Genomic DNA, 20,299 nt, shown 5'->3' with positions numbered 1-20,299 from the left:
GCAATCGCCCGGCCCCTCCGGAGGGGCGCCGGTCGCCGATGGCGGATAGCCTCCGATCACCAGATCCTTCATGGAATCCCTTTTCGGCTCCCTACGGGAGGATTTCCAAGCCCTGAAGAAAGAGGTGGCCAGCGAGGTGCGGGAGGTCCGGAGGGAAGTGGACAGCCTGGAAGAACGGGTGGCCACGATAGAAGACACCGGACGGAACAGGGATGAAGAACTAGAGCGACTGCAACAAGGGGTGCTCCGTCTCAGGGATCAACAGATCGACCTCCAGGCACACGCAGAGGATCTAGAAAACAGATCGCGGCGCAACAATATCAGGGTTCGAGGCATTACGCTCACAGAAGAAGGGACGGACATGGTGGGATACCTGCAGGCCCTGTTCCGAGAGGTCTTGGGAGAGTCGGACGGGCTCCACATCCGGATAGACCGAGCGCATTGAGTGGGCCGCGGCGCCGGGCGTCGCTGCCGCCCCCGGACATCCTGGCCTTTCTCCCGGACTTCCCGCTCAAAGAGCGCATCCTGGCGGAGGCTCGGAAGAAGCAGCCCCTCACTTTCCGGGGCCGCCCAGTCGCCTTGTATCAGGATCTGTCAGCCATCACGCTTCAGAAACGGAAAGCGTTCAAACTCGCCACCGACTTCCTGAGGTCGCACGAAATACCATACGCATGGGGACACCCGTTTAGACTCATATTCCGATGGAATGGCACTATGCATCAACTACGTTCCCTGCAGGAGACCTGCGAGGTCTTGGGCATTTCGGCGCCGGAGGAGGAGGCGTACCCACGGAGGCGGGGACGCGCCGACAGTGGCGGATGGCAGCGAGTATCAAGGCGGCAAAACCAGGCACGAGTTGCGAGGCCAGACTCACCCACCATTAGAGCCAGCATGGCGGAGGTGGTGTCCGAGGTGGCGGAGAATACTGGACTAAGTGACACGGCGCCGACAGCATAGGTCTGCTCCGGGGGGAGATCATCACAGCCTTCTACACTGAGCAGGTTTGGGGGCCGGATTGGGGCGGGGGTGGGGGGAGGGGGGTTCGGTGGCAGGACGTCCACTGGAGTACTTTACCAAAGACTTGTCCCTTGAGGGCTGGACTTGGACAATGTTGACTCAGGTTGAGGGGAGTGAGAGGGGGGCATTGCCCGGGGGAGTTCGGGAATTGTTGGCACGTTGCCGAGGGGTGGGTGGCGGGGTGGTAGGGGTGCTTGTTGCAGGAATTGGGGAGGGGAGGGGGAGAGGGGGGGGACTACGGGAGAGGGGTGGGGGGAGGGGGGGAAGCAGAGGAGGTGGGGGGAAGTCCAGCGCGTGCCCGGAAACACAGCCGCAGTGGCGGCGCACATACTCAGATCCGTGGGTTCTTGTGGGGGCCCTGCTGTCAAACTTGCCACCGCCAATGACGCCCACGGCACTTAAAATTGTCACATTGAATGTCAGGGGCCTCAACAACCCGATCAAATGGCGAGCCGTCCTTTCCCTTTTGGAAGGCACCCGGGCCGATATTTGTCTTCTACAGGAGACACACCTACTGCCCCGCGACTGTGCTAGACTGCGCTCCTCAGCTTTCCCCACCCAGTTCTTCTCGTCCAGTAACACTAAAACAGCGGGGGTGGCGATACTGGTTGCCCGGCACTTCCGGGGAGAAGTGCTCCACAAACAGACGGAACAAAAAGGCAGGCTTTTAGCGTATAGATTCAGGATAGCCGGCCTCCCCTTCACGGTAGGGTCCCTTTATAGCCCTAACGAGCATCAAGAACGTTTCCTCAGCGCGGCGCTGGGCGCGGTCACAGCCACACCGGACAGGCACATTATTGTAGGGGGAGACTTTAACATGGTCTTTGACGCTGCCCTCGACAGGTCCGCCCCTCGCTCGCCGCAGACTGGAGAGTTCTCGGCGGGGTGCAAGGCCCAGCTGGCGGCTATGGACCTCGCAGACCTCTGGCGTCACCTACACCCGGCGGAAAGGGATTATTCCTTCTATTCGCACGCGCATAAGACCTATGCGTGGCTAGACCATTTTTTGGTCACTGGGCCAGTCTGCGTGCTGGCCACGGCGGCGGACATTGGGGTGGTCTCCATGTCAGATCACGCTCCGGTGACGGCTACCTTCTGTCTGCCGCCGATTTCTCCACCCCCCCAGAGTCTGGCGTCTACGGGACGCATTACTACATAGACGAGAGGTAGTCCAACAAGTGACGACGGCGATTCGGGACTACTTGGCCCACAACGAGACCTCTGACACGTCGCGAGCGACGCAATGGGCGGCGCTAAAGGTGGTACTCCGGGGGGAATTTATTGCGATCTCCGCGGCGGATAACGCAAACCGGCGACAGAAACGGGAGGTGATCACGCAGCGGGTTCGGGAACTGGAACACATACACAGGCGGACAGGCGCTCCACGGGTCTGGCGGCAGCTCGCGGGAGCAAGGAAGCTCCTGACGGCTCTAGACATGGACTGCGCGGAGTACGCGGCGCTACGCCTCCGGCACGCCTATTACACGGGGGGGACAAATGCGGTCGGTTATTGGCGAGCAAGTTGAGAGTAGCGCGGCAGAGTCAGACGGTGAAAGCGATCACCGACCCCACAGGGCCGACGGCCACAGAGGATGCCCAAATCGCGGAGCTCTTTCGTAGGTATTATGCGGACTTGTACGCGGGGGACCCCCCGGATGCACCCGACACAGCAGACTACCTTGATTCGGTCTCTTTGCCGTCCCTGACACCCACACAGGCGGAAGCACTGGATAAAGAGATCCGGATAGAGGAAGTTATCTCCGCCATCGCCAAGCTTAAGCACGGTAAATCCCCAGGCCCGGACGGGTATACCTCCCTCTTCTATAAGACGTTCTGTGCGTCGCTCGCACCGATCCTTACGCGGTTGTTCAATTCTTTTGCGACGCAGGGAGCCATACCGCCGGACCTGTTGCGGGCGTCCTTAGTGGTCATCCCCAAACCGGGGAAGGACCGGTCACAGTGCAGCTCTTACAGGCCGATATCGCTCTTAAACATCGATCTCAAGCTTTACACCGGGATCTTGGCAGGCCGCTTGGCCCCACTCCTCCCGGGGTTAATAGATCCGGATCAGGCGGGTTTTGTGCCAGGGCGACAGACAGTGGACAACACCAAGAGAATCACACACCTAATAGAAAAAGCGTCGCGGATCCCCGGGGAAAGAATGCTGCTGTCAGTGGACGCCGAGAAGGCGTTTGACAGGGTCCACTGGCCGTACTTGGAACAGGTCTTAACGAAGGTGGGGATAGGGGAGAAATTCCGCTGCATGATCTTCAATTGCTACCGATCCCCGACCGCTGTAGTGAGAGTGAACGGATACTGCTCCCAGAGCTTTGACATAGAAAGAGGCACGAGACAGGGCTGCCCGCTGTCGCCTTTACTTTTCGCAATATATATGGAGCCCTTCGCGCAGCGGGTGCGGGACAATCCGGCGGTGAGGGGGGTGAAGTTCGGAGGCTTCAGTCACGCCGTAAGCCTATATGCGGATGATGTGATCTTCTCCCTGGATGACCCGCTTTCTGCCTTGCCGGCCTGTATAGCGGAACTCACCTCATTTGCGGCGGTGTCGGGATTCAGGATGAATATGGGGAAGTCAGCTGCTTTGGATCTCTCCTTAGCACCGGGAACTAAAGCCCTATTACGGCAAAGGGTTCCGATACTTTGGTCTTCGGACTCGGTGTCCTATTTAGGAATCCAGCTAGCCCCCACCCTGCCGGCAATGGTAGCAGCAAACTATGCCGTCTTGGGCACGAAGGTTCGACGGGACCTAACTCGATAGGACCGAAGTACCCTTTCATTGCTGGGGAGAGTGGCGGCAGTCAAAATGACAATCCTGCCTCAGATGTTATACTTGTTTCGGGCGCTCCCGCTGCAGCCTCCGGCGGAGTGGCTTCGGAAGATGCAATCCGATCTGGGGCGTTTTATTTGGCAGGGCCGGAAACCCAGGATGCGAAGGGCGCTCTCGATGTTGTCGACGGAGGCGGGAGGTCTCGGAATCCCAGATCTTCGTAAATACTTCTACGCGTCACAGCTGCGTTATCTTGTGGAATGGAGCCGCTGTGAGTCAGACAAACACTGGCTCTTCCAGGATCAGGCGGTGGCGGAGCGGCCTCTACAGGAGGTACCATTCCTGCGTCGAGTTCACCGTCCAGCTAATCTTTACGCCTCCTTTATCACTAGAGTAACCTTGCGGGTCTGGGATGCCACAAATTTGGTGCATGGCTTGACGTCATTCCCCTCCCCACTGACACCAATAGTGGATAATCCGGACTTCACTCCAGGACTAGAGAGAGGAGCGTTTGAGCACTGGCGGTCGGCCGGATGCCGGGCTTTGTGCCATTTGTACGGCCCAGAGGGAGTCCTTCCCTTCACAAGCTTCAGACAGGAGTATGCGCTCCCGGAATCCGAAAGATTGCGGTACCTGCAGGTTCGCCATTGGGCGCTGAACCCTCGGGTACGGGAGGCGGCTGACAGGCGACTCCTCCCTTATGAACGCTGGCTCCTGACACGCACATCCGACACAAAGCTAATCAGTGACCTGTACAGGTTTCTCCAGACACCCGCTTCACACTTATATAACCCGGGCAGGGAACGTTGGGAAAGAGAACTTGGAAGGTCCCTGAGTCATGCCGCTTATAGGGCCAGACACTCGGCCTATCATGCCGGCCTCACGGAGACCTTCACTAAGGTCTCCACGTATTGGTACTACACTCTGGAACGCATGCACGAAATGGACCATAGTAAAGGGGCTAACTGCTGGAGGGGTTGCCGGCAGATAGGAACGCTGACGCACGCATTGTGGGATTGCCCCCCTGCTAGCCGCCTTCTGGAGGGAGGTGATCGATAATGTGGATTCCCACTTTGACACCGAAATACCGCGCTTCCCGGCTTATACCCTATCGGGCCTCCCAAATGGGCTAACATATCCCTTAAAATCCCGCAGAGGCAGACAGATTGCCATTGAATTGGGGTCGGCAGTCCAGACGATCCTAGTACATTGGCGTTCACCCACGATCCCCACAGTCACGGGCTGGTTGCACAGATTGTGGCATGTGCTCGAGATGGAGAAAATGTCGCTGGCGGTGGCGGGCGACGCGGAGCAGTTTAACGACCTTTGGCAGCCGTTTCGGTCCCTACTGATCACGGAATTTAGAGAATTGACCTGCCCGAGATATCTGAGACTCCTGCGGCTTACTGCGCGGGAGGAGGAGGCCTCCTGAGGTGCCTGATGGGAAGTATCAGTGTACGGACCCGGGGACCGGGAAGGACCCACCGAAGGCGCGCGCTGGACCGAGAGGGGGAAGGGGGGGGGTGCCGGAGGGGGGGGGGGCATCGGGAGTTGGGAAGGGCGGGGTGGGAGGGTTAGGGGGGGTTGTTGGGGGTAGAAATTTGGGTTACTTACTAGGTATCGGAGCAGAAGGTGGCCCTCCTGGACAGGACAAGAGAGTGGATCTGGCGACACGGGAGGGGGCTCGGAGTTTTGAGGGACGGTGACCTCCCTGCGGTTTCTTAAGACAGCTTGTATCACAGGAGGGGCTACACACGGGGTTCACCTTGGAGGACAGTCTTACAGCGCTCGCCCGTGGGAGGGAAGGGGTCTCTTTGGTTCCGTTTAAGGCTAATCGCGGCCGGCCCTGTGGGGTTGTAGGCGGCATGCTGTGTATAGTGATGTCCTCATAACGCGAGTCACTGGGCTCTGAGACAGGCTGGTTCTTTTGGGGAGTAACGTGCCGGCCCGCAGGGTTGTAGGCGGAAGTTACTGATGTTGTCGGTGATACCTGGTTAAGACTAATAAAAAGATTTAAACCTAAAATGATCACGAGGCCACCGCCGCTTCTTCCCTCACGGTCCAGCCTGAATATACCATAACGGGCAGGCAATGTCGAGTTTAGGTCAGGGTCTGAGGCATTGTCAGCCCAAGTTTCGAGTATGAATGTCAAGTCAAGAGACTGAGCATCCATAAAATCAGCAAATTTGACTATGTTTTTTCCAGTGATCTGGCGATAATAAGTGTGCCATTGCAACTAGTAGCATGTTTACTTCTTACCAATTCTAAGGGAGTGTGGAAGCTTAGTTTTGTTTTTTGTTAATGTAAGTTTGTAAACTGAACAGGTCAGCAAATTGTCACAGCTGAGCGGCTCCAACATAGGGCTGGTACATTTCTTACCAGGGGGATTTAAGCTGAGCAGCTCATCCCTGGAGTAGCTAATTCATCCAACCCCATGAGCGGTAAAACTGGCAGGAGGGCTGGCCCTAAGCGTGGTCTGGGCTTAGATCAGACAGTGCAGACGGGCTTGCCTTTGGCGTGCCAGTGGTGCGGACCAGCTGTCGAGCTAGCTTTGAAGCCCGGCATCCGGTGGTGTGAGAGGGGTGCATGATCAGGAGTGCTGTTCAGCGTGACAGATTTTTTTTAAAAGTGCAGGCAAACAAATGCGGTGACCAAGAGTCCAGCAACCCACACTGCACTTCACAAGCTACCTTGTGAAGTGCAGCTCCTGGTAAAATAAGAATAATTAAAATAAACATGAGAAAGCTAAAAACACATAAAATGAAGTATAAAGACACTGCTCTGACAAGATGGCAGCTAAGCGGGACACGAGAGCCAGGCATCTCTCGCAATGCACACTAGTGCTTCAAGGAAACCAGAATGGGGCCGTAATTAAGTGCTGTTGCTTCCTCAGTGAGGCTCTAAGTAAATACACAAATATGTGTGTGTTCATACACATAAGCAGCAATTTGTCCTGGAAAAGAAATTCGACAGAATTGTGCTGTAAAAAAAACCATTCTGCAAGCTACATCTATTACTTTCCTTTAAAGAAAAACCTTTACATTCACTCAGTTCTCATCTGATGAAACTCATTGCCATCATCTTAGTGAAAATCCTCAAGTTTAGATCCATAGCAGGTCTTCATTGACAATATTGAATTAAAAAAAATTAAGAGTGTGGTAGTGTACCAATTTTTAGAAAGTAAAACATGTACTGTGTGGACAAATCATGTACACAACATTCAGAAGGTGTGCCCTCAACCAGTCGTAGGTTAGATGTTTATTACTCGCTTCATTTTAATGTCTAATTTGCTAAACTCTTTGTCGCCGCATCTGGCGTCCTATTCATTGTCAGTTGCACAAGGGAATTCACACCAGGCCTTATAAGGCAGTACATGCAAAACTCATTGGAGGTTCCAGTCTCTCACCTTGTGTTGTATTTTTGTGGGACCCATTTGAATGTTGACTCTTTTCTCTTGCTCCAGGCACGTATGTGATGACAGTGACCGCACATGACGCAGACGACGCAACCACAGACAACGGAATCGTGAACTACCGGATCCTGACCCAGAGTCCCCAGAGCCCGGCCCAGGACATGTTTGTGATTCACAGTGAGACGGGAGCCATTAATACAGTGGCTGCTGGACTTGACAGAGAGGTAAGTGAAGACCATGAGTGGGTGTGGGCACTTGTGATGGTCAATCTTTCTAGTTGTGTCAATCTAAAGGTCTGTACCACAGTGGTAGCGGTAACGACTGCAGGTAACATTGTCCGGGACTCAACCCTTCATTCTTGATAGCAGAAATGTCTTGGCGTCAGAGTGTTATCGGATGGTTTGACTGGTAGCCGTTGTGTATGAACTTCCAAATGTCATTGGCATACTCCACAGGGAGCAGCACTTCATGAATTACACGGTGCTCTTGGAAGACCTATCTAGACCGCAGGGTGTCACTTGCAGACTCTTTTGGTAAATTTAAGTTCTAATTATCAGTCCTTCATCATCAAACATCTTTGGCTACACAAGCATCATACTGCCAGGATGTTTGGGGTTTTAGCCCTAATGTGTGAGTATCTGGACATCGTGGTTAAACTTCACCAGTAGCAATAAAGTGCATGAAACTGAATTTACTTAACGGTCAGTTTGAGACAGTCATGAGGGACTTTGGTTGTGCCAATGGTTAGACATAGCGACTAATTGATGGGCCAGTGCATGTGTCAGCTGAGCAAGCCTCAGTATAATGCTCTTCACAGGTGTGTGGGATAGTAAAACACTGTAAAGATATTTCAGGATCAGACAAACCTTGCAATTATTCTACCCTTCGCACTCAACTAAACACCAACAAACAACCGACACTATCAAATGATGGTTCCTCCAGTTCAATTAACGGCCTTCCTATATCTGAAGAAAAGTGCATCAAGAAACAAAATGTGCTACAGTGCTATCACAATGGTGGTTAGTGCTATATTTGGGCAAAAAAAAAAACCTTAACCGTAACCTTGGAGAGTGGTAACAGAATATCTTTTTCAGAATATTGTCTTGCATAAATACAGTGTCCTAAGTAGTGTTAACACAGATATCTCCCCATTAGGGATACCATCCCTAGCTAGTAAGCAATCCCAAAACCATCCTATTCTATCTCTAAACCTTTAAATCACTCTAGAGCAAGTACAAGCACATAATTCCACACCGTTCATGCCCATGAGCACTACTCATGTTTGTTTTCAAGGGTGTCTGGGAATGGGTTGGAGGGGAGCGTGAGGGGTTATTCTGAGACACCGGCAATGCCCAGCAGTGGGTAGTGAAACCACAGGCCTGCACTCACCTTCTTGCTCCCGAACTCCAGCATTCTGTCGCCATGGTCACCTAGGAACATTTTCAAATAGACATGGCCTACGGTTGGTTGATCCTCTGAATGTATAGCCCAGAACTTTGTTATCTGCCAGCTCTAGGGTCTTTCTGCGTGTCATATGGGCATGGTTTAATATGACATAGACATGACAGAGAGGTTGCTACTCTCAGGCCAATGCACAGTGCTTCTGAAAATAACTTCAAAGCCTTTTACACCACACCTTCCTCACCTGTTTAAGATTGCTCTGGAATGTAGCCAGTGTTGCCGTATATGTACCACCCAGCTTGTATACTGCATTTGGACACATCACCCTGTCTGTTTTGACTCTGCTTCTTGGACACACCTCCAGGACCAAACCCTGTGGTTTAGCCACTTCTCCTCTCACTCGCCTCCCATTGGATGCCTTCACCTCAGCATACATAGTTCCACTCACCTCCCATTGGATGCCCTCAGCTCCGCATACATAGTTCCACTCACCTCCCATTGGATGCCCTCACCTCCACATACATAGTTCCACTCCTCTCCCATTGGATGCCCTCACTGCCGCATACATAGTTCCACTCCTCTCCCATTGGATGCCCTCACCTATGCACAGTTCCACTCCCCTCCAATTGGATGCCCTCACCTCCACGTAGTTATTCAAAAAACTATTCTTTCGTTATTAATGGGCCACAGTGACAAGAAAAACATATCAGACTTACTGATTTCCAAGCAAAAGTTGTCAGTCGATCCAAGAAAACCCTCCTATGTAGCTCATTCACACTTCCACGGCATGCAGTAGGTTAACAAAAGCATGGACAGAAACCTTTTAATCTTAAATTGCATTCAAATGCATCAATTTAAAGCCTACATCCCTGATATTGCTGACGTACTCATAACAGCATTCACAGATTCACAGAGCTACTGCATAAGGGCATTGCTAACATACGTATTGCATATAAAAACCATGTGAGGTGGGAAAACCTTAAAATTTATTGAAACTGGTGTTTATTCCTTGTGCTGATGAGCGAGTGATGCAGACTATATGGTATGATTTCGAGCTAAGGAATGTTACTGAATTACTTTCATAAGAATTAGGAAAATTAAAGGAGTGTATGCATCAAAGAGCTTTCCAATAAAACACAAATTGAAAAGTAAACTAAGAAGCATGCAGAAAGAGTGCCATAGACTATCTGTGTGCTAATGGATAAAAGAACAAATTAAATATTCAGAGCAGCTTTCACCAATTATGTTTGCAAAAAAGTGGGCATTTAGGTTTTGCATGGAGTTAAGAGTGTTAAATGACAATATTTAGAGAGATCGTCGCATATTACGTGACATTACTTAGATAATAGCACTGTTACATAATGGAACACTACACATAAGTGGATTCATTTTCCATTATTGTAAATCTCTCAGCAGTTGTTATTCGAAAGGATAATATGTTTTTAGTCACATACTTTATTGTTTGAAAACAGCATTGGAAGTCTTTCAAAGGCACATGTGTAAATCGTTTTGGTACAAGAGGAATATTGTGTGCTTTCAAGATATCATATTCAATTATATCAAGGATCCCTAGAGTCATAGGAATGCTTAGATGGATGTGCTAATGCCTCTCTTTGTATAGTAAAGTAACACGTGCATTCCCTGTAAGTAAAAGGTAGACTGCTGTGGGCATTCTACTAGTGGTGTTGAAGTCAAAGTGAAAAAGAAAATTGCTAGCATAATAAGGGCTGTCTTACAACCGGACAACACATTTCCTTTCAGGTTTCTGTCTAAATACACTTCTAAAATCTATTTTGAGTTGGGGAATTTAAATAGTTAAATAAAAACGAATGATGGCTTGGAGTATATGAAAACCCTACTATTCAGTCGTCATTTCAAGTTGTTACTCGTTTTCCTTTCTTTGGAGTTACAAGAGCCTCTCTCCAAAGTCATAATGAAACCTGTACAGTTGTAAATGTTTTTTTGTCATGTCTGTAAATAATGCTTATACCATGCAACTGCATATTGTTTATTGTTTTTATCTGTTATATTATTGATTAATACCGGTTTCTTTTTCTGTGTTGATTGTTTCTTTCTAAGCCTCTCTACCATCCAGTCTGCATGATTAGCACAGTAGAAAACTCTTAATACATAGATAGATAGATAGATAGATAGATAGATAGATAGATAGATAGATAGATAGATAGATAGATAGATGGCAAAGACTTCTTATTGGAAGTTTACCAGTAGTTTCAAAGCTCATATTTCACAGAAAAAGGTCTAACTACGAATTTGTTTTTATCTGTTATATTATTGATTAATACCGGTTTCTTTTTCTGTGTTGATTGTTTCTTTCTAAGCCTCTCTACCATCCAGTCTGCATGATTAGCACAGTAGAAAACTCTTAATAGATAGATAGATAGATCGATAGATAGATAGATAGATAGATAGATAGATAGATAGATAGATAGATAGATAGATAGATGGATAGATGGATAGATGGCAAAGACTTCTTATTGGAAGTTTACCAGTAGTTTCAAAGCTCATATTTCACAGAAAAAGGTCTAACTACGAATTTCTTCCCTTAATTCACAGTGCTGAATTAATTTGTAGAATATTTATCTTCTCTACACAAATAAAAAAGTTAAACACAACATTTCCTCTTTAAGTGCTGGTAAAAAAAGGCTTTTACAATGACAGTGCGGCTCTCAGACTATTAATGAACACACCTGAGAAGCTCATCCTTGCAAGCCCACCCAACTCAATCGTCTACCAATAACTCCTCCCCAGTGTGTGAAATCAAATATTGTGAACATAGAACTCTGCCAGTAAAAACTTACATTGTCCTCCATTGCATTTTATTTTCTTTCTTTCTGTATCTCTTGTTAAAACCTACTCTATATTGTCAACATCCTACAAAAGAAAGGAACATTTCAGAATGCATGTTTTTAATTTCCTTACAATGTTCTTTTCATTAAAGAAATTAATTATAATAATACACATCGTTGCATAAAACACGTGTTAAATATTAAACATTGCCCCCAACAAAAACAAACATTTCTCAAAACATTGACAGGCATTTTCGCAGTCTCAGCCAACAATGAATGCTAAACGAATAGTGCTCAAATTCTCTAAATCGTTCAACAAGTACTAATATCAATTTTAATATTAAATATACATAGCAGGTATCATTTTATATGGTTCTATATTGCCATGTAGGGGTCCAGGTGACCTAAGCCACTCGACCTCCAGCCTCATGGTTTGTTATATATATATATATATATATTCTGCTCCAAAGGTTGTCCACCAGGTGAGCAGCACTCGATCAGCAGCTTTGTTTATGATAGGCATGGACGAGGATCCGCTTGTAGAAGTCGCTCCGTAGTGGAATTGCCTGACGCGTTTCGAAGCTCCATATGCTTCTCTTCAGAGGCTTTAACGGAGACGGTGTGTGCAAGCGCTGAACCTACTTCGCCATTTTCATATTGCACTCCCACCAATGGGAAGCTCGAATGAGACTGTGCATTGTGGGAAATATGGTCTGGATAGCACACAAATCTTGTCCTGTATGGACCCTGCAAGTGGACTCGTCCTCAATCCTGTTTGCCGCTGCTGGCCCAAATTACTGACATGATGGTTATCATGTCAGGCCGTCCTGCCGCGGAGCTTGCACCACCCCGCAATGTTACGGGGGCCACCTGACATGGTAACCATCATGTCAGTAATGTGGGCCAGCAGCGGCAAACAGGATTGAGGACGAGTCCACTTGCAGGGTCCATACAGGACAAGATTTGTGTGCTATCCGGACCATATTTCCCACAATGCACAGTCTCATTCGAGCTTCCCATTGGTGGGAGTGCAATATGAAAATGGCGAAGTAGGTTCAGCGCTTGCACACACCGTCTCCGTTAAAGCCTCTGAAGAGAAGCATATGGAGCTTCTAAACGCGTCCGGCAATTCCACTACGGAGCGGCTTCTACAAGCGGATCCTCGTCCATGCCTATCATAAACAAAGCTGCTGATCGAGTGCTGCTCACCTGGTGGACAAACTTTGGAGCAGAATATATATATATATATATATATATATATATATATATGTGTATATATATGTGTATATATATATATATATATATATATATCAATGAAAAAACCATAGGTTTCACACATGTTATAGTTAGCGGAAATTTTACTGATAAAAAACCAATGAAATTCCCCCGTTATAGTTAGTGCAGGCAACTATAACTCACGCGACCGCAATCCTCTGCTGATGCTAATACTGTATTTAGACACTTATTTGCCCATGTCTTCTTCCATACATTTTTAGCTATACATATATTACAAATCTTTTTTTTTCATAAAGACACATATGTCATCAGCAGAAGATTGCGGTCGCGTGAGTTATAGTTGCCTGCACTAACTATAACGGGGGAATTTCATTGGTTTTTTATCAGTAAAATTTCCGCTAACTATAACATGTGGGAAACCTATGGTTTTTTCAGTGAATTTGCAAGGTTTTTTAAATGCTAATTCCTAACTATAACGTGTGTGAAACCTATGGTTTTTTCAGTGAATTTGTACGGTTTTTTAAATGCTAAGTTACTTTACGCTATTCGTGGCGTGCGCGCCCACTTTACGCAGTTAGTGCCGCGCGTGCCCACGTTACGCTAGATGGGCCATGTACGCACGATGCGCTTCGCGCACCGTGCGCACATGGAGGACATATGATGCACTTCGTTTTGAAAGGTAATATTTTAATTTTTCGTATATTTTATAAGCCATGCACAAATGGTGCCCTTCGGGCACCATTTGCACACGGGGTGGAGAGAGTGTGGATAATTTTTTTTTTTATTATTTTTTTTTTAAATATTTTAGTTTATCTCAGGTGTAATAAGCCATGCACAATTGGTGCCCTTCGGGCAACAATTGCACACGGGGTGGAGATAGTGTGGATAATTTTTTTTTTTTTTTTTAATTATTTACCGTACGGTAAGCGTAATCGGCGAAATTACCGAAAAAATAAAAATTCCGTTTTTGGCCTTGGGGGATCTTTGGGGACTCCCTCAACATGGCTATGTGTGTGGGAGCTGTCTAAACAGCCCCTTTACATGTTTTTGGGCTTTATATTTTAAAAATCACTCTCAGTGCGAGAGAGAAAATGGCGGCCGCCGCTTCCTGGTTTCGGCCGATTCGAATGTTTACTTAGATCTAAGAGCCAATCAGAATCGCGCTCGCGCACGCCACCGTACGCGTACGGTAAGCGTACCGTAAGCGCACCGTAAGCTGGCTCAGATATATATATTGATTTAAAGGCTATTTTCTCAGAATCTACTGAACAGATTTACACCAAACCTACAAAAGGCACTTCCTTGACCTGAGGACTACCTCTCTGCCAAATTTCTAGTAATTCTGTTCAGCCGTTCGGGCTGTAGCCCTGTCTAAAGGTCCTATGGAAAAATGCATGGGAAAAACGCGTTTTGGGACCCCCCTTTTATCTCAGCCCCCGCTTGACGAATCCCCCCGAGACTTTCAGGGTAGGAGCGGAGCGTAGCGCCCCACCTATTTTGAAAAATTCGCGAGGATTCGTCGACCGGCGCCAAAGTTATTCAAAATAGAATGTTGCGGATTTCCTATGGAAACGTGGTCCTAACTATAACTACCTACTGGCGACCGCCAGTAGGTAATATATATATATATATATATATATATATATATATATATATATATATATATATATATATATATATATATATATATATATATATATATATTCTCAAAACTTGTTCAGCTCCTTCTGGGATATCCGCCCATAGTCTGGTGGCGCACGGGGCCGGTAGAGCCACAGCCGGCGTAAATTTTGGTTCCAGTTTGCAAAGTAAAGCGCGCTCTCAGTTCAGGGTATATCAACCCTGAACTGAGAGCGCGCTTTACTTTGCAAACTGGAACCAATATATATAGATAGATAGATAGATAGATAGATAGATAGATAGATAGATAGATAGATAGATATCTTGTTCTCCATTTTGAACCACAGGACCCAAAGGAAGTGGCGCGAATGCCTGCAGAGCATACCGGCTATCATAACATACTGCAAAGTTCAGTAGGCGCGCTCTCAGGGTACATCAGTGATGTCATCAGTGATGTCACTGACCATGTCATGAATGATGTAATATGTGACGTCATCAGCAGTGCATTGCGGGGGCGCGGGTTCTAGTTAGATGAACTAACTATAAAAGCGGAATGTCTATGGTTTTGTATGAGTGAAATGTCCAACTAACTATAATGTCCATGAAACCTATGGTTTTTTCAGTGAATGTGTAAGGTTTTTCCAATGCTAATTTCTAACTCTAATGTCCCTGAAACCTATGGTTTTTTCAGTGAATTTGCAACGGTTTTTTAAATGCTCATTTCTAACTATAACGTCCCTGAAACCTATGGTTTTTTCAGTGAATTTCAATGGCTTTTTAAACGAAATTTTCTAATTATAATGTGACTCAATCCAATGTTTTTTTCAGTGAATTTCTAAGGTTTTTTAAATGCTGATTTCTAACTATAACATCCCTATTAAGTCCCCTTAAATCCTGAAGATCCCTGGTGGCCAAGTAGCCCACCAGGTACCTCCAGTAAGTGCCACAGAGCTGCGTTGCAGAGAGGTGGTCTGAGGCCACGCCCCTTTTTACACCTCTCTAGGCTAGTTGGACCCCAGGGACCCTCCGGATTCAAGGGGACTTAATCCCCCAACTTACAACGCGCCAGAGAGCCTGTTTGCACAGTGGTGAAGGGAGGGGGTGGGGCCTGATGTGACAAGTGCGAAACGCGCCGCGTGGTGCGTTTTAAGTAGGGGGATTAAGTCCCCTTGAATCCTGAGGGTCCCGGGGGGGGCCAACTAGCCCACCAGGTAACGCCAGTAAGTGCCACAGAGCTGCGTTGCAGAGAGGTGGTCCGAGGCCATGCCCCTTTTGACACCTCTCTGCAACGCAACTCTGTGGCGCTTACTGGAGGTACCTGGTAGGCTAGTTGGCCCCCAGGGACCCTCAGGATTCAAGATTAAAAAATTAGAGCCCTTGGGAGGTGGCAGTCCCCGGGGCTGCAGGGGGCTACGTGCCCCGCGTTTTTATCATCAAAGCCCTGGGGAGGTAGTGGTCCCTGGGGCATGTGGGGGGGCTTGAGCCCCCCACACAGATTTTTGTTTTTAAAATAGGTCCCCAGGGTTGCGTGGGGGGCTGCATGCCCACCCGCAAAACATAAATGAAGCCCCGGGGAGGTGGCGGTCCCCGGGGCTGCGGGGGCCCCCGCCGGCCCCCTCTATACTTTTTCTGCATGCCCCCGGGACCTGACCCACCCGGGGGCTTAACAATAACAAAGCATGGGATCCCGCGCTTCTTTTTCTTTTTCGCCCGGATTCGCGCACCCAGCACAAATTTTGCCGATTTTTTTTTTTTTTAATGCTTTCTTTGGCCCTGGGGGTCAGGGTGTCTGTACCCTACCCCCTTTTCTTGTTTTTCATCCTTATTTCTCTGTTTTCTTGTGACTCGGTTACTGAGTCACAAGATGACTGCCAACACTTCCTGGTTTGGAGTGTTGGCAGCCAATCAGAATGAAGCTCGTTCTCGGAAGGGTTCGAGAACCCACTGCGGCCATAGATATCGAAACTTTTCCTTTTTCTAATTTCTCAGGAACTACTGGATGGATTTACACCATTTAACAAAAAGGGATCTTTCTGAACCAAGACCTACCTTTTTGCCAAATTTGGTGTAGTTCGGTTCAGACAGGAGCTGACCATAGCATCCCACTAGTTTTGATAATTTTGTGAAGATTCGTCAAACGAAGCCAAAGTTATTGGGAAAACAAACGCTTTTCCTATGGAAACTAGGTCCTAACTATAACTACCTAGTGGCGACTTCCAGTGGGTAATAAATATATATATATATATATATATATATATATATATATATATATATCTCCACTCCAGTACTCACTCCCATCAAGAATGAGCCCGTCACAGCAAAGGTACGTAGCATAGTTGGCTTATTTGCATGGGAGAAGCAAATAGTAGTGAAAAACTGAAACACTTTGGCAGACGCATTTCAGCAAAATAGCTTTCCTCTATGCCGGTTCCAGCGTTAGAGGGTCTTCACACCTGAGGGGTTTTTGAATACACACTTCTTCCCACCTATTGGCGCTTAGTTGTAACTTGCCCTCGAAATTAAAGGTACAGTGTTCCAACCTCCGGTTCTACCGCTTGCTTCTCTCTCCGCCTAGGTAAACGCGGTCGCCTTGGTCCGCTGCGAAAACCTATGCAGTGATAAGGCTTCTGTGCAGTTTTATATATATATATATACATATATATATATATATATATACATACATACATACATACATACATACATCCCTCCCCAGGGCTTTTTTAAGCTTGGTGAGGAGGCCCGCATGCCCCCTCTCCTTCCTTTAGGATTTCGGCCCCAGGGGAGCGGGTCCCTGAGCCCTAACAAGGCTCAGATAGGGGGCTGAGTGCCCACCCACGTCCCTTTAATTAATCCATTTGGCCACAGGGATAAGGGTGCACGGGCCGCTACTGGCTTGGGGAGGGGAGCCGCGAGGCCCCCCTCCCCCTACTTAAGTTACTCAGCCCCAGTGGATGGAGTCCCCGGGCCAAAAAACACACACCAGCGCGCGCTCACACCCACCCCCCTACCCAGCGAGATATATATAACTGCACCATAAAGGAGGCAAACAGTTACATAGCCTGAGATTTATGACTGGCCTGATAGTGGTACATACAAACATTATATAAGCAGTATTTGTTGGACATATGTCACATAGTTTCTGTTTCCCATTAACCACAACTCACTAGGTGCTGTAGCATCTCGTTGAGGGCTTAGCCTGTGCTGGTCGGTAGACAGCTATATGGATAAGTACAACCAGCATTGGGAAGGTGATCCACAGGGTGGAAGTGTTTCAGTTTTTAGAGAAGAGGTGCAAACACAAAATAGAACTGGGCAGAGGCCTATGTTATTATCATGCTATAGACAAACAGAATAGGGTGTGAAGGCAGATTACATTTTCACTCATTATGAGTGAGAATCACACATTTAGACTTCGAGTGGAACTATCACGTGTGCCTGGCTGAATATTACACCCAGTAAGGACAGCTAGAATGGGATCTCCGGATGGGGCAGCCCAGGCTTCTGCTGTAGGCAGAGCAGCTCCTGGCAGAGGTCATAGGAAGCCCCAGGAAACCTTTCTCCAACCACTTTTTTCTAAATTAAAGATCCATTCTGAACACAATGGTCCAAGGCTCCATATTGTGGCAATATTGAAGCTAGATATCTCAGCATATGAGTAAATGTACATTTAGTTTGAGCATTCCTTCCTTTTATCAATGTCACTAGCTATGAACGAATCAGTACCAAAGTGACTTCATCAATATACTAAGCAGTTCCCACTATTCAGAGTTTTGAACCTTCAGACCTGTAGAGGAGGGAGACTATAAAAGTGCTGGAAGAAATATATATGGCACATTAAAGAATGCTATGTATGAACCACTGTGTGCACGTGAATGACCATACATGCAGTACCAGGAAGAGAGGTAGTTGAAGGCTAAAGATGCGTTCACACTACACAGAGACATTGAAGGGTGCTCCTTAGAAAAACTGGTGCTGTTTCGGTTCCTTGTAAAGTACACACGAAATATGTATTGCTGGAGGCACTTTCTTGAGCACTAAATGATGTTACCCACATAGCTACGTCAGGATGGTGCACACCTACAAGTTCAGATCTCCTGTCAAAGGACTGCGTACATTTTGTGCCTGGAGGAAGGAGCTCATCAGCGGATCAAAGGAAGATGGCGGGCAGTGGCCATTAAGCTAATAGGGCAAACATCTGATTGGCCATCGACATCTGTGCCGTCACGGCTGGTCCCCTCGCGGATTCGTTGCTTCATCACTGCATGTGATCATCGACTGCCCCTTGCTCACTACCAAGCCAAGGAGCACCTCAACACAGGCAATATAATACCATGTTCATTAGCATGAATAAAAGATACATGTATAGCCTGAGCTAAGCTGTGAATGAACCCTGGTGGACTCAGAGGTGTGAGAGAGGCCCCTCCAGGGCAGGTGTGCCCCCATACTCCAGGGAGCCCCCCTGCACCCCAAGGCCTTTGATTATCCCTGACATGTCAGAATCTCAGGGGGCCCTTAACACATTTTGCTATACGCTGATTGGGCTGCAGCCTCAGTTCCACCACCTGCCACCACTGTGACTGCATACGAATAGGCCTGGATGCCTGTGTTTCGTGCTGACATGTCAGATGCCTCAATGCGCAGCCCTCAGGATAAGACCCTGAGAATAAAGCTAGCAGAGAGCTGTAACAAGGTGTTGTAAGCAGGGCCTCTGGAAAACTGTCATTATGTGGCTGTGACTTTTTTCTGTGTAAAAAAGAATAAGCATCACTCGCTCACCACATAATCCACCATCAGGGGTATAGTTTGAAAATTTAAAACATACATATATTTTTAGCGCCTATTGTATGTTTTTAAGGGATACAGGGAGATAAGTGGCGGACTCAAACTTACGAAGACAACGGTGGCAATGTGGCAGAAAATCAAGAAACCTATAGTTTTAATGTCGTAAATGTCATATTCCTTGTGTTTTTCTTAAGAGAAACTTGTGTTCTGGACGACTGGCATTGGGAATAGAGAGAGTCAAGAAGGTAAAGGTGGAGATGGAATGTGCGCGCGTGAGATGGAATGATCGCGGGTGCTTGGAATGTGCGCGCGTGCGTTTGGAATGTGCGCGCGTGCGTTGGAATGGCGCGGGCAAGATGGAATGTGCGCGCGTGATTGGAATGTGCGCGGGTATTATGGGACCTGCGCGCGTGATTGGAACGTGCGTGCCTGCGTGAGGTGGAGTGAAGAGCTGGAAACCGTTGGGCCCTCGGTTTGTGGTGGGGGCCTCCTGAAGGGTTTACTAACTCCGACCCCTGAAGCCGCAGCTGGCTCCACGGAGCCCGCGCAGTAGAGCTGAGGGCAGCATGGGCCTAAAAGAGAGGACATCCCTTCCCAGGGGGGCACTCGGAGCACTTCGTGAACACGAGGTGAGTCATTCAACGTTTGTCTGTCCTTTAGTAGACAGGCCCTGCGCCACGGTTTCAGGAGAGCTTACTCGGTGCTTTTAGGGGATGAAAAGAGTGTGTGTGTGTGGGTGGGGGGGGCAGGTGGGGTTCCCTGAAAGGGACGTGGCCTATATAATTAAGGGCGTGGCTTAAACATATACACTATATCGAGTGCCATTCTACCCGCATATTTGCACAGAATCACAACTGCAACTGGCACACGTTGCACTGTGCTGTTTGCAGAGAGGCCAAGGATTGGATGTCCAGTATTATGAACACCTTTGTGCCCCTTATCTTAACGTTTTTTTACACCCATAGTTCAGAAATAGATCAGTGTTTTTTTCATGAAATGTTAAGGACATGAATACAGGCCCCAAAAGGGACCTGTTTCAATGTCCCATTTAAATTACTACCAGGACTGAGATCCGTAAGGACCCTGTCCACTTAAAGCCCTTGGCTTACTAGGGAGTGTGTCTGGGGAAATAGCCAGCTGGGAACCCTTAGATGGCAGGGGGAGGGGTGCATCTGAGAGTGTGGGTGAGGTGAGAGGAGTAGAGATCTAGTGGAGGTGGAGGTTGGAGCACAGAGAGGC

The 20,299-nt window shown here is 48.0% G+C and overlaps 1 protein-coding gene across 1 annotated transcript in view; it reads left to right on the top strand.

Annotated features, from left to right (window-relative positions):
- The window catches only part of CDH4 (cadherin 4), a 1,855,428-nt gene that overhangs the window by 1,406,778 nt on the left and 428,351 nt on the right, over positions 1–20,299 (top strand). Inside the window, exon 7 of the mRNA XM_085619784.1 lies at positions 7,266–7,438. Within this exon, the coding sequence (XP_085475910.1) occupies positions 7,266–7,438 (173 nt within the window). The remainder of the gene's footprint in view (positions 1–7,265; positions 7,439–20,299) is intronic.

This window comes from Triturus cristatus, chromosome 7 (genome assembly GCF_964204655.1).
Source record: "Triturus cristatus chromosome 7, aTriCri1.1, whole genome shotgun sequence".
Taxonomy (NCBI): domain Eukaryota; kingdom Metazoa; phylum Chordata; class Amphibia; order Caudata; family Salamandridae; genus Triturus; species Triturus cristatus.
The sequence above is the reverse complement of the archived record's forward strand: the minus strand, read 5'-3'. Positions and strand labels throughout refer to the sequence as shown.